Genomic DNA, 13,849 nt, shown 5'->3' with positions numbered 1-13,849 from the left:
AAGATCCACATCCCACTGAATCATAGGAATAGGACAAATGTTGCTAAATGGGAGACCCCCTGTACAAAGGTCTTAATTAAAAAGAGTGAGAAGCCAATGGTCTCTGAAAGAGTAGAAAGAGCAGAAACCTGACCCTTGATAGAACTGAAGACCCAGACATTGGTGCACACTCTGCTGCAGAAAGGAGAAAATTGATCCCACATGGAAACTGTGTGGTGAAAGTCCCAAAACTCATACGAAGTGAAATATGCCATCCATGTCTGATGATTGACTTTGCAAGCAATAAACTCGAAGTCCTATGCTGTTAAAGCCAGTGACTTAGAAGCATGATGGTGCATTGGTCCTTCTCAACCAGGCAAAGAAAATGAGAAAGACTTTTAAGGGGAAGAAAAGGAACAGATCAGGGTTTACCAATACAAAAGAATCACCAGAGCAACCACAGCTTCCATTAGAGAATATCTGTACCTGGAGACAAACCCATCTCATTTTGTTGTTGAACCAGGAGGTCCTTGGTCCCGGAACTCATGGTATAGGGACCATGGGTGCAGATGCTGTCAGCTGAGAAGTCTGCCTGCCAATTGACTATGTCTGGAATGTACATGGCTGACAAGGCTGGAAAAAAGAAGTTCTGCCCAGGACAGGATCCAATCTACTCACTTGCAGAGGGATCAACCACAGCAGCAGTTAAATGTCCTAAAGGATTTACATAATTCAGACATGGTTTGACAAACTACGTTCATAGCCAGAATCATACAAAAAGCAAGACCAGATAGAAAGGGCTTACAATGGTTTTTCATCTGGGTCCTTAACCATTAGACGCCAGGCCAATAGCCGCTTGCGGCCGGCAAAATGCTTTAGCTTTCCGGGTGGACGCCGTACGGCGTCCTCCCGGGCATGCGCAGTTTGCGTGCTTGCAGAGCCGCGCAGTGGCACGATCTGTCACCGGCTGTGTACCTCGGACACGGACGATGACAGATCTGAGTACCGGCCCCCGTTGCTGGTACCATGTGACCTGCTGTGACCAATCACAGCAGGTCACATGACAGTTGTATACAATGGATGGCTTCATTCATGCCATCCATTGTATACTAGTGTCTAGCTGTGAATGGTCACAGTGATCACATGCACGTCATGTGATTAGCCGTGGTCAAATCACAGCTAAGCACGAGAAAAGAAAGAAAAAAAAAAACCCTGAATGAATCGATGTCATTCAGGTGAATGCTTGCTTATAGCAAAGTAATTCTTTGCTATAAGCAAATTGTGTAAAAAAAAAAAAAAATACTGATCACTTCCCCAAAGTAGCACAATGTTACTATGGTAACATTATACTACTTTGGTCATAGTGAAATATGAAAAAAAAAAATCTTTAAAAAAAAAAGTAATAAAAACTTAAATATAGTTAAAAAAAATGCAAAAAAAAATTATATATAATTTTTTTCGTGCTGTCACCAGTCAGTGTCCCTGATCACTGCCATGCCAGTTATATGATGATGACGCTGTACTGCACTGGTGACAGTATGTAAAAAAAAAAATAGTGATTATTTTTTTTATTTTTTTCATTTTCCAAAACATTATGAAAAAAAAATACAACTTCAAAAAACTCGCCATGTCTGTTATGAAGTACGTCGGACTGTCTACTTTGGAAACAGGGGTCATATCTGTACTTTTCTGACATTTTTGGACCTCAAGAAATTAGATTGGCTGTCAGTACTTCAGGATTGATCAATTTTCAGATCTATACCATAGTTTGTGAACTCTATAACTTTCCTAGAAACTAAAAAATACATCCTAATTTGGGTTATTTTCACCAAAGACATGTAGTAGAATACATCTCGGCCTAAATTTATGAAGAACAATTATTTTTTTACAAACAAAAACTTTTTTGCAAAAAGAAAAACTTTTTTTTTCAAAATTTTCGGTCTTTTTTTGTTAATTTAGCAAAAAATAAAAACCCCGGCAGTGATTAAATACCACCAAAAGAAAGCTCTAGTTGTGTGAAGAAAATGATAAAATTTTAGTTTAGGTACAATGTTGTATGACCACGCAATTGTCATTCAAAGTGTGAGAGCGCTGAAACCTGAAAAATGGCCTGGGAGGGAAGGGGGTAAAAGTGCCGGTATGGAAGTGGTTAAAGAGAGGTGCACCTATTACCAGAATAGTGAGGGCCTTCTTAAAGCTGAACTAAACTCACCAATGTAACTGTTGCCCAAAACCTTGAATGAGAACGGTTACAGTTTCCAATGTCCATATGTTGACTCTACAGTATCAAGCCATCAAGTAGCTGGTGTCATAACTAATGAGATAGATAGATATATATATTTGGCTGTTAATTTCTGTGTTAGTTCTGCTTAAAAGAGAAATATGGGCTTTTTCTTTTTTTTTGCTCAGTTATACTTACCTAAGTGGATGCAGCATCGCCCTAATGGTGCATCGGTCTCCCACTGACTCCAAGGGTGAGAACTCACTCTCTGCCAAATCTAGGATCAGGGACGGGAGGGAGGAGCCCGAACATGGCGGCCGAGGAGAGCGTGAGGCACTAGCATTCTGCTAGGCTCCGCTTTCCATCCTTCCCAGGGACCCTCTGAAGCAAAAAAATGAAGGGGCAGACTCACCGGAGTTAGGTGGGCCGAGGAGGAGAGATCGGAGAGCAGGGGAGGTGAGTGGCCCGTGAAGAGAGGCAGGAGCCTGGTCAGCCGGGAGACGAGGAGACGCGGCGGGACCATGCGACTAGCCGCGAAGGATCTCTGGGAGGAGGCGAGACCGGCCGGCATCCCGAGCAGAGAGGGAAGTGCCAGCTTACTCCTGGCCTCGCTCCCCGGCGCGCAGACTGGCCCTGGACCCTGGAAAATTAGGAGAAGCAGCCTGTTGCCTTGTGATGACCCCCAAGTGACCGAAAAGCCAAAGGAGACCCGGAGGAATCCCCCTAGGACTGAGAAAAGCCCTCTACCCGATGACCAGAGCCTCTTACAAGTAAAGAGAAGGGTGAGTGAGAGCGGCTGGGGCTTTTTACATACTGGAATATTGTGTGTGTACTATAATCTCCTGTGGCAGAGGGGAGGAAAAAGGTGAAGGAGAGGAGGGGGGATTCCCAAGGGTCAAGAAGAGGTGGAGAAGAGAAGAGGAATAAGGAGACACAGAAAAGTAAAATAAAAGGAAAAATAGCAAGGCAAGGCTGGGTTAACAAGCCATAGGCATATGACATACATTTGTATAAGGGGTCATAGAAGAAAACAAGACCCATAGAGGACATGAAGAATAAAGGAAATAAAGGAGCAGGGCTCAAAGGGTCCCAAACGGGAACGATCAAGAAATATACTACTCAAGGAAATAGTACTCCAGAAAGGCCCCAAGATGCTAGTGAAAAAGGTGAAATGGAAATCAGTTTGGGTAGTAACCCTAGATTATCACTGGACATGAATAGCAGCTGTAGTCAACAAACGGTGGAAAGGCTGGAGAAAAACGAACCTGAGGGTGAACTACATGTACCAAATAAAAAAGAGATGATAGAAATGTTTCAAAGTCTGGAGAAAATGATAAAGCAAGAAATGACATCTATTCGGAATGATTTGGGGCACCTGTTGCTGAGAGTGGAGGAAACAGAGGAGAAAGGTAAAAATCAGGCCCAAACCATTGTTAAACTAGAAAGGAAGATAATAAATATGGACTTTATTCAGAAAAAACTTCTTTATAGGATGGAGGTTCAAGAGAATAAAGAAAGAAGGAGTAATCTTAGGGTACGAGGAATCCCAGAGTCTGTAAAAGGGGAATCACTGTATGAACTAGTTAGTAAAATTCTAAACTCCATAATGGATAGAGCGGAATCTGAAGGGATTAATCTGGATGGAGTGTTCAGAACAGGAAAGTTCAAACAGATCATGGGGAAGGAGAGACCGAGGGACACAGTTGTTCAATTTCAAAAATCTGGGGACAAAGATAAGATTTGGAGGAAGATTAAAGGAAGATCAATAATTAAATATAGAGATTTAGATATCCAAATCTATGCGGACTTAACATCAGAGACCCTATGGAGAAGAAGATCCTTGAGACCTTTATTGGAACAAATGAGAAAGCAGAAGGTGCAGTATAGATGGGGAACCCCAGAATGCCTAATTGGATGGAGAAACGGAGTTACAGCCTATCTGAGATTTCCAGAGGAATCTTTTGTGAGAGATTGGACTTGCAAAGAATGGAAATAGAAGGATGGGAAGAAGAAAGAGGAGAATTAGAAGACATAAGAAAAGAGGACTGGCTGCGGGTTAGGGGAGGAAGAGGGGGGGGTTTGGGGCGGGGGAGAGAGGGAGGGGAGAAATAGAGACTCGAATTTTTTTTTTTTTTTCTCTCTCTCCCTTCCATTCTCCTCATCTCCCACTCACCCCCTTCTGAAAATAGGGTATTTCTTCCGGACTGATTTCTTCTTTTTTCTGAGTCAAATTTTTAGAGAGAGGTAAACTGGGGAGGATGGAGGAGAGGTGAGCCGCCCATGGGCGGAGGTCAACCCCAAAGTCTTAAATCAAGGGTGGGAATGATCCCACAAATGATTAGTAGGCACTTTACAAGCCTAAAAAGGGGTAAGGGGAAAGGGGGGAGGGAGGGGACGAGAGTTGGGTGGGAGGGAGGAGAGGAGGTATTGGGTCAATACTCTGCATGACAGAAGGGATAAAGAGGAAGAGGCAATCTGGAAGAGAGATGGAGTTAATTGGGAATGATGGAAGAAATACAGTTTATAACCTATAATGTGAACGGGTTGAGTTGTCCAGGGAAGAGATTTAGGTTGTTTAAAGAGTTACATCATAGGGCTACGTCAGTGGTATTTTTACAGGAGACGCATTTTGAGATAGAGGCAAACGTGAAATTGAAATCCAAACACTACCCAACATGGTACTATGCAGATTCTCCAATTAAAAGAGCAAAAGGGGTTGCAATAGGTTTGGCAAAGAATATGAGATTTGAGCTGGAGGATAGAAGAACCGACCCGGAGGGGAGGTTTTTATTCTTAAAAGGTAGACTCCAGGGGATTGAGTGTACTTTAGCCAATATATACTGCCCTAATAAAAACCCGGAGATGTATATGAAGGGTCTGCTGAAAAAATTAATGGAATTTAAAAAAGGGCGCTTGATAGTAGCTGGAGACCTAAATTTCTGTATGGACCCACAAAAGGATAATACCTCTTCCGTGCAAAGAGAGGGAAGTAGGTCTCTGAGAGCTCTGAAAAAAGTGATGCATGAATATCAACTAGTGGACACTTGGAGAATAAAGCATATGAAAGACAGAGACTATACCTTCTTCTCTAATGCACATGAGATATACTCGAGATTAGATTACATCTTAATAGACCATCAACTTATAGATCATCTGGTTAAAGTTGACATAGAGACAAGGACGTTCTCGGATCATGCTCCTGTTGTAATGAAAATGGGATGGGGAAGAAGGTGGACAGGAGGATTAGGGTGGAGGTTAAATGAGGTTCTTCTTCTGGATGAGGATGTAGTTCAGAAAATCGAGAAAGAGATTAAGGTATACTTTAAGGAGAACGAAACAGAGGAAGTATCGATAGCTACAGTCTGGGAAAGCCACAAGGTATTCATAAGAGGAATCTTGATTGCGGCAGGAGCAAGGAAGAAAAAGGAAAGAAGAGAGAGGGTCAGTGGGCTCTTAAAAGAAATATTGGACTTGGAGCAGATCCATAAGAAGAAAATAACAAAAGATACGGGACAGAGGTTATTGGATAAAAAAGATGAGCTAGAGAGGTTGATGGATGAGGAGAAGAGAAGAGTATACAACAGGGTTTTGAACGAGAGATATAGATGGGGAGACAGACCAGGAAGATATCTAATGAGAGCTTTGAATAAAAAGAAAAATAGGAACTATATAGAAAAGATAAAAAGTTCAAAGGGGGAGTTGGTCCACTCAAATAAAGAGATTATTAAAGTGTTTACGGAGTATTACAAAAAGTTATATAATATTAGTCCCCAAGGCCCTCTAAAAGAAGCCAAGGGTGAGAACTCAGTGATCACATGACGACTGATTGCTGGATTCTCACAGCCGCTCTGAGCAGATAGCAGGACTGTCAGTCACCACTCTCTGCTTATCCAGCGTTCACTGTAGTGCTGGGCTGTGGAGGGGGAGGGAGCAGCTGGCTCGGAATTTAAAGTCGGATCTTTCCCCAGCCTGGACCGGCTGAGTGACTTCAGCACACTGTCAACTGAAACCAGGTCACAGGAGTGCAGAACAAACTGCACTCCTGTGATCCACAGAAGTAGTACAGCGAAAAGAGCTTTGGCTTGGGGGGGGTGGAACCCATCATGCAGGGAAGTTACCCGCACCGCTCCAGTGTGAACTCAGGCTGAAGTCACTACGACAAGCCTGGGACACAGGAGCTGTGCAGGAAACTGAATAGGATTTGGACAGGAATTGCACCGCATTCATGTTCAAATTGCATGCAATTCTTTGCAGTGTGGTTTGAGCCCTTTCATTTTGTAAGGGCTCAAATCGCACCACAAAGACATCGGTGAGTACTTGACCAAAAGCATCGATACTCGCACTCACTGGTAAAAAAAAAAACAAAAAAAAAACAACAACAGCATAGGTGGAACCCTAGCTAGGACACTAGCAAAAAAATTGAGGCATGCTGGTAGTGGGAGAGGTTATCCTGGGCAAATATGGGGGTAACACATACGCCTCTATTGATGACGTTTCTTGAACCTTAGTTGCCCACATGTCATGCCAATCCTCATGGCCTCAATTTCTTGGGGACCAATCTGGCATAAGACAAGCAGGTAGAAATGACAGCCAAGCAATTAGCATTTTCAGAAGGCAATCCACATGAAAGCACCCATATTTCTCTTCTATAGTTATTCTTCAATAGCATTAGCCCTGGCCATGTCTCAATGTATTTTTCAATTAACCCTGTGTATCGGAATTCCTTGTTTATTAATATTCTACAGTGTCTTTCACTAGCATACAAAAAAAAAGGCTGCATAACAGCAGCTTTACAAGCAATGTCTGAAACTTTCCAGCTTATAAGATTTGGACTGTTAGCAGGCAATTAACACCTTGTTGACAAATTGCTCAAAAAATACATTGTTAATGATGAAAGAGTGAAAGAGCTAAAGTAGACCAAGGCTGCAAGTCAAAGAACAGCATTTTGTTTATTCACAGCAAGAGGTACAGCCCTATTTAATCATGTAAAGTAGCAATTTTTATTAAAGGTCACAAAACATGCTCACTCACTGTATACCTTTAGAGCTTGTATAATTAATAAGTTTTATCCCAGCAGTTGTTCATCAAGGGTAATCATTACACATTTGGTATACAGGTATGCACTAGAGGTAGAATTTAAAAAGCTGTATATGAAATACAATTGAGGAACAATTGAACAGCAAAAGCATGTAAAAGTTGCAGCAAGAATTACTTTCAGGCAAACATTAAAAAGAGTTTGGATTACAACATATAAAACTCCGACTTTCATGTCATGTGCTACGTTTGAAAAAGAAAAAAAAAAAGTATGAGAAAGACACTTAGCCTAAAATATAAAGTAAAAATGTATTACCTTTATACAGATTCCAGAAAAGAAAAAGCTCCCCTCTGCTGGCAGTCGTACTGCCTACATGACCAAATAAATTCACAGTAGGGTCCCAAAATACTCTGTCAAAACAGAGTACCACCTGAAAATAAAACAGAGAAATGGAAACAACTAAATAAATAAATATATATCTCACAAGTCCGTAGCATGGACTTGTTCTACATGATACGTTAGCATTACTAGAACCCTGTGCTTACTGAATGCCTACCTTATTTAAATTTCCAAAACCCATTCTTTGAACAGCAGAGGTCTTCCATTCTGGAAGTGGAGGAACAAACTGCACAGCAGGAGGTTGTTGTTTCAATACACCAAGAGGCAGAGTGCAGAGGACAGCATCACACTTATAAATAAATGTCTGACTAGTAGAGCGTGTGTTCACTGCTATTACTTCACATCCTAGAGTAAGCAAATCAAGAAAAATATATTACCAGCCATATAACCTGAAAACAAGTCTCAGTGTCATATGCACAAATTCAACCTCATGATCCAGAAACACTAAGAGAGTATGTAGCTACAGTGCATGCAGAAAGTATTGACAGCGCTCAACTTTTGCCACATTTTGTTAGGTTACAGCCTTATTCCAAAATGGATTAAATTAAATTTTTCCCGCAACATTCTACAAACAATACCCTATAATGACAACCTGAAAGAAGTTAGTTTTGAAATCTTTGCAATTTATTAAAAATAAAACCAAAAAAAAAAAAAACACATGTACATACAGTGGATAGAAAAAGTTTACACACCCTTGTTAAAATGTCAGGTTTCTGAGATGTAAAAAAATTAGACAAAGATAAATAATTTCAGAACTTTTTCCACCTTTAATGTGACCTATAAACTGTACAACTCAATTGAAAAACAAATTGAAATCTTTTAGGGGGGGTTGAAATAAACATAAAAAACTAAAATAATGTGGTTGCTAAAATGTGCACACCGTCTTATAACTGGGGATGTAGCTGTGTTCAGAATTAAGCAATCACATTCAAAATCATGTTAAATAGGAGTCAGTACACACCTGCCATCATATAAAGTGCCTCTCATTAAACGCAAATAAAGCCCAGCTGTTCTAGTAGGTCTTTCCTGACATTTTCTTAGTCGCATCCTACAGCAAAAACCACGGTCCGCAGAGAGCTTCTAAAGCATCAAAGTGATCTCTTTGTAAAAAGGTATCAGTCAGGAGAAGGGTACAAAAGAATTGCCAAGGCATTAGATATACCATAGAACACAGTGAAGACATTTATAAAGTGGAGACAATATGGCACAACAGTGACATTACCAAGAAATGGATGTCCCACCAAAATTGATGAAGACAAGAAAACTGGTCTGCCAAGAGGCTTACAGCAACATTAAAGGAGCTGCAGGAATATCTGGCAAGTACTGGCTGTGTGGTACATGTCACAATCTCCCGTATTCTTCATATATCTGGGCTATGGGGTAGAGTGGCAAGACCGAAGCCTTTTCTTAGGAAGAAAAACATCCAAGCCTAGCTAAATTTTGCAAAAACACATCTGAAGTCTTCCATAAGCATGTGGGAAAAGGTGTTATGGTCTGATGAAACCAAGGTTGAACGTTTTGGCCATAATTCCAAAAGATAAGTTTGGCGCGAAAACAACACTGCACATCACCAAAAGAACACCATACCCACAGTGACGCATGATGGAGGCAGCATCATGCTTTGAGGCTGTTTTTCTTCAGCTGGAAATGGGGCCTTAGTCAAGGTAGAGGGAATTATGAACAGTTCCAAATACCAGTCTATATTGGCACAAAACCTTCAGGCTTCTGCTAGAAAGCTGAACATGAAGAGGAACTTCATCTTTCAGCATGACAATGAACCAAAGCATGCACCCAAATCAACAAATGAATTAATTCACCTGAAGAAGATTAACGTTATGGAATAGCCCAGCCAGAGCCCAAACCTGAATCCAATCGAAAATCTGTGGGATGATCTGAAAAGGACTGTGCACAGGAGATGCCCTTGCAAACTGATAGATTTAGAGTGTTTTTGCAAGAAAGAGTCGGCAAATATTGCCAAGTCAAGATGTGCCATGCTAATAGTCTCATACCCAAAAAGACTGAGTGCTGTAATAAAATCAAAAGGTGCTTCAACAAATGATTAGTTTAAGGGTGTGTACACTAATGCACCCGTATTATTTTAATTTTTTATTTTTACTTCCCACCACCTAAAAGATTTCAGTTTGTTGTTCAACTGAGTTGTACAGTTTATAGGTTACATTAAAGGTGGAAAAAGTTCTGAAATTATTTATCTTTGTCTCATTTTTTTACATAAAGAAACCTGGCATTTTAAACAGGGGTGTGTAGACTTTTTATATCCACTGTATGTACATGTGTTTTTTTTTTTGTTTTTTATTTTTAATAATTGGCAAAGATTTCAAAACTAACTTCTTTCACATTATCATTATGAGGTATTGTTTGTAGAATGTTGAGGAAAAAATTAATTTAATAAATTTTGGAATAAGGCTGTAACATAACAAAATGTGGCCAAAGTTAAGTGCTTTGAATACTTTCTGGATGCACTATATAACACAAAGCAGAAGGCCGTCCTGATAAGACTGCTACCAGAATTCCTCCTAATGTGCACACTGATGAGATAAAACATTATTTACACATATATATGCATGCACACACATACAGTCATATAAAAAATGAAAGCAGTATTAAACCCAAAAGCAAACATTATATTGCAGCTTACCTTTTTATTTTTTTTCACCTGGTGATTTGACCAGCAAGTCTATTATTTTTAAACAGAACAAGCCATCTTGCAGAAGTATTAGAGGGAGGAGATACCATTTACCACTGACAGGGGTGCTTACAATGATCAGCGTTTAATTCATTTATGTAACACCTTTATCTCAAAAGACATTTTTTTTTACTACTTACAAAGTTGGAGCTGAAGCTTTTCTTCAATTTGTTCTTGTATTTAAACCTGCTAGTACATCTAACACTCCCCTCCCCCTGATTAACAATGCTGCTGTCCAAAGGTGCCCCTGTGCTCCTTCATGCAGAGTGGGTTCAATAATAGAGGAGGTGTGCTGCTGGCCAAATCACTAGGGGAAAAGACAGAGGGCAAAAGCCTAAAAAAAAAAAAAAAAAAAAAAAGGAACAAATGCAGCCACCACATCTGATTGGTAAGCTGCAATGTTAAATTTTTTAGATAAACAGAGGGTGCAGCGCTAATAATCATACACACAGTAAACATAAGCAGCTATATGGTTAATCAATCTTGTGACTCCGTGTGCTCAATAGTTTCTATTAAAACTACATGTAACACACCATAGTGCATAAATAAACTGCAAAAAGAAAACGGTCCACACATGTATTGATTATCCGTGTCAGTATGCCGTGACTGTTGAATATTACATGTAAGTGTATAGTCCACAATATCCCAGCAGATGTAGTGCTAAAAAGATCACAAGGATCCTAGTAGTATATTCAAAAGGTGATGGTGTCCAAACTGATAAAAGACTGCGCACTCACCAGATGCACAATCAATGCGTATACTGATTGTGCATCTGGTGAGTGCGCAGTCTTTTATCAGTTTGGACACCATCACCTTTTGAATATACTACTAGGATCCTTGTGATCTTTTTAGCACCACATCTGCTGGGATATTGCGGACTATACACTTACATGTAATATTCAACAGTCACGGCATAGTGACACGGATAACCAATACATGTGTGGACCGTTTTTTTTTTGCACTTTATTTATGCACTATGGTGTGTTACATGTAGTTTTAATAGAAACTATTGAGGACACGGAGTCACAAGATTGATTAACCATATATCTGCTTATGTTTACTGTGTGTATGATTTTTAGTGCTGCACCCTCTGTTTATCTAGTTTCTTTGAGGTTGTTTGGTGCCTTTTGGTGTTCAGCAGCTGTAACAACCTTTAGCGCTCACTTATCTTATTACATGTTACATTTTTTGTTTTGGGTTTAAACACTTTGAGTACAACCTATGGACACTTAACTTTTTCAACATATTCTAAACAGGCATATATTAGTTCTTTTTTTCAAACAGCAACTACAGATAAAGAGCATATACCCAAATAGGAACACAAAACAATTTGCCTTTTCAATAAATTAGGAAACACAAATATAAAATCGATGTAATGATGTACTGTGGGAAAAAGTAAAAACACCCTTGGCATCAAAAGCAGATAATCCCCTCTTGATTTCTTGTATGCATTTTGTACAACTGTCCACCAGTCTCAGACTTCAACCCTGAAACATATAGCCACTTTTCTATGCAACTTACTTCAGATGCAAGGGGTTTGTGGATTGCCTTGCATGAACTGCCTGTTTGAAAGTCCCCTTACAAAATTTCAAAAAGGATTTAAAATAAGGCTTTGACTGGGGAAGTCCATCACCATATTTTTCTTTGTTTTTTTCTAGTTTCCATTGGATCATTATGTTGAAGGATTCAGTTCAATTTCAAATTCAACTTTCAGACAGAATGGCCTCACATTCTAAGCAATCACACTTTGATGTGATGCAGAATATATAGTGGACTTGATGACTGCAAGCTTCCCAGGCCCCGGAGCTGCAAAGCAACCCCAAAAAAATAGCATTTCCACCACCCTTCTCCACGGTAGGTAATCTCACTCCTTTTTCTCAACAACTCTCATGCAGGTTGAGTCAGTGCAAAAGTCAAGTTTTCATTACCATTTGCACGCATTGTTTTAGGCACAGATTATTGCACCTGCCAAACAAAAAAGGCTGCTATCACATACATCTCCTGTGCTCTCCACTGATCAATGTACTACCTTCTACTACACACAGTATCTACCTCCTACAAGATGCAGGCCACAGCTGAATAACCAGTGGCTAGCAAAGAAGTATAGCAGTTTTTTCTCCTAACAGTATAAATTGTTGCCCAGTGTCCCAAATGGACAATCCGAGAAAAGCACAAGTTTCTTTAGGACAGGGCTTGAAAAAGCCACTCGCCAAATGCGAGGAGAAATTCCTCTGTGGTGAGCAGCGAGCACAGATGAAGCATGGAGCACCTGCGCTCCAAGCCTCATTGTGAAGCAAAGTTCTGGTTTACAACTTCCGGTTTCCAGCTTCTGTGGCACCGCCGCTGAGGGGACAGGTGCAGGAGAGGTCCGCTCTCCTCCGCTGAGAGGAAACACCCTCTCCACCGCCGCGGGGGATTCGGAGGGACTAGGAGTAAGCACTGTATACAACATGTCATATCACTATAATGGAGTACAGGGGAGCTGGGATATACATTACTGTGTACAGTTTTATATTTTGGACTCTTTATTCTAAAGAAAAATGTAATTTCATAAGCTTTAAGGGGGCATGGTTGGGGGAGGGTGGGCCGGGGGTGGGGTTTGGGGCGGACCTGGGCAAGGTTGGGTGGAGCAACTGGTGGAGAGTAAGTTTTGTGACCGGCTAGTAGGTCTGGACTCGAAATTTTAACCCCTGCTTTAGGACACAGGTGATCAGTTAGATAACTCACATAAGCTAAAGTCCAGACAATATAGAGCTTGTCATTTGTTCTTTTCATAAACCTCAGATTCTAAATTAAATTTAAATTTTAACAAGTAGGGAGTATAACTAACATTACACACATTTTACTGCCCAGTTCGCAAAACAATACGTACCAGAAGCAGTGTATCGCACTTGCCGGACAGCTGTATTCAATTTAATATCCAGTCCTTCTGCCAATGCCACTGGAACACAGGAATAGCCATTCCGAACAGTTAAATGACTGCCAGTAAATTCAAAGTCGTCATCCTAGTTAAAGAAAGGAAAACAAAACAAAAAGAAAAACCAACACACAAACGATAACCAGTTAGGGTAGAGTAAAGCAGAGAAAACAGGTGAAAAGAAATGCAGACATCTTCAGGATGCCTTACCTGGTCCCAATGTTTTAGAGAAAGTGTAGACAAAGGAGTTGCATTAGCAAACTCTAAATTTGCAAAATGCCAGTCAAGTATCTGTCTGTCCCTGGAGGACAAGTAAACATCACTGGAATGACAAAAAAAAAAAAAAGGAAAGGCGTTGCATGAAGCTGCTCACTGGGCTCTGCTCTATTCTAGAGAAAAGACACACAAGAAAATACCTTGGAGGATTGGCTTCAAGTTCTTGCAGTTTCTCTTCAAGTTTTGCTTGTGCCTCTGCTAACTGGTCATAATCCTAATTTCAAAAGAAAAAAGTAACATTGGACAATCCACTCAAAGGCATTAATGCAATAGACAATTACGCTATAATGCCAAAAGTATTGGGACACCCTCCAAATC

At 40.4% G+C, this 13,849-nt stretch overlaps 1 protein-coding gene across 2 annotated transcripts in view; it reads right to left on the bottom strand.

The window, feature by feature from the left end:
* The window catches only part of LOC149431519 (lysine-specific histone demethylase 1A), a 59,774-nt gene that overhangs the window by 8,303 nt on the left and 37,622 nt on the right, over positions 1 to 13,849 (bottom strand). The window contains exons 12-17 of one of the 2 annotated variants that reach the window (XM_089665514.1): positions 13,672 to 13,745; positions 13,466 to 13,577; positions 13,211 to 13,343; positions 7,792 to 7,979; positions 7,551 to 7,665; positions 7,239 to 7,323 (exon numbers count right to left, since the gene is read on the bottom strand). In XM_089665514.1, the coding sequence (XP_089521640.1) occupies positions 7,298 to 7,323; positions 7,551 to 7,665; positions 7,792 to 7,979; positions 13,211 to 13,343; positions 13,466 to 13,577; positions 13,672 to 13,745 (648 nt within the window). In that variant the 3' untranslated portion in view covers positions 7,239 to 7,297. Of the gene's footprint in view, positions 1 to 7,238; positions 7,324 to 7,550; positions 7,666 to 7,791; positions 7,980 to 13,210; positions 13,344 to 13,465; positions 13,578 to 13,671; positions 13,746 to 13,849 lie in introns of those variants that run through there. The other variant, XM_089665513.1, reaches the window with a different exon arrangement.

Source organism: Staurois parvus, unplaced genomic scaffold (genome assembly GCF_062004578.1).
Source record: "Staurois parvus isolate SC_StPar_1 unplaced genomic scaffold, SC_StPar_1.0 ptg002226l, whole genome shotgun sequence".
NCBI lineage: Eukaryota > Metazoa > Chordata > Amphibia > Anura > Ranidae > Staurois > Staurois parvus.
This window is presented reverse-complemented; position numbering and strand designations above follow the sequence as displayed.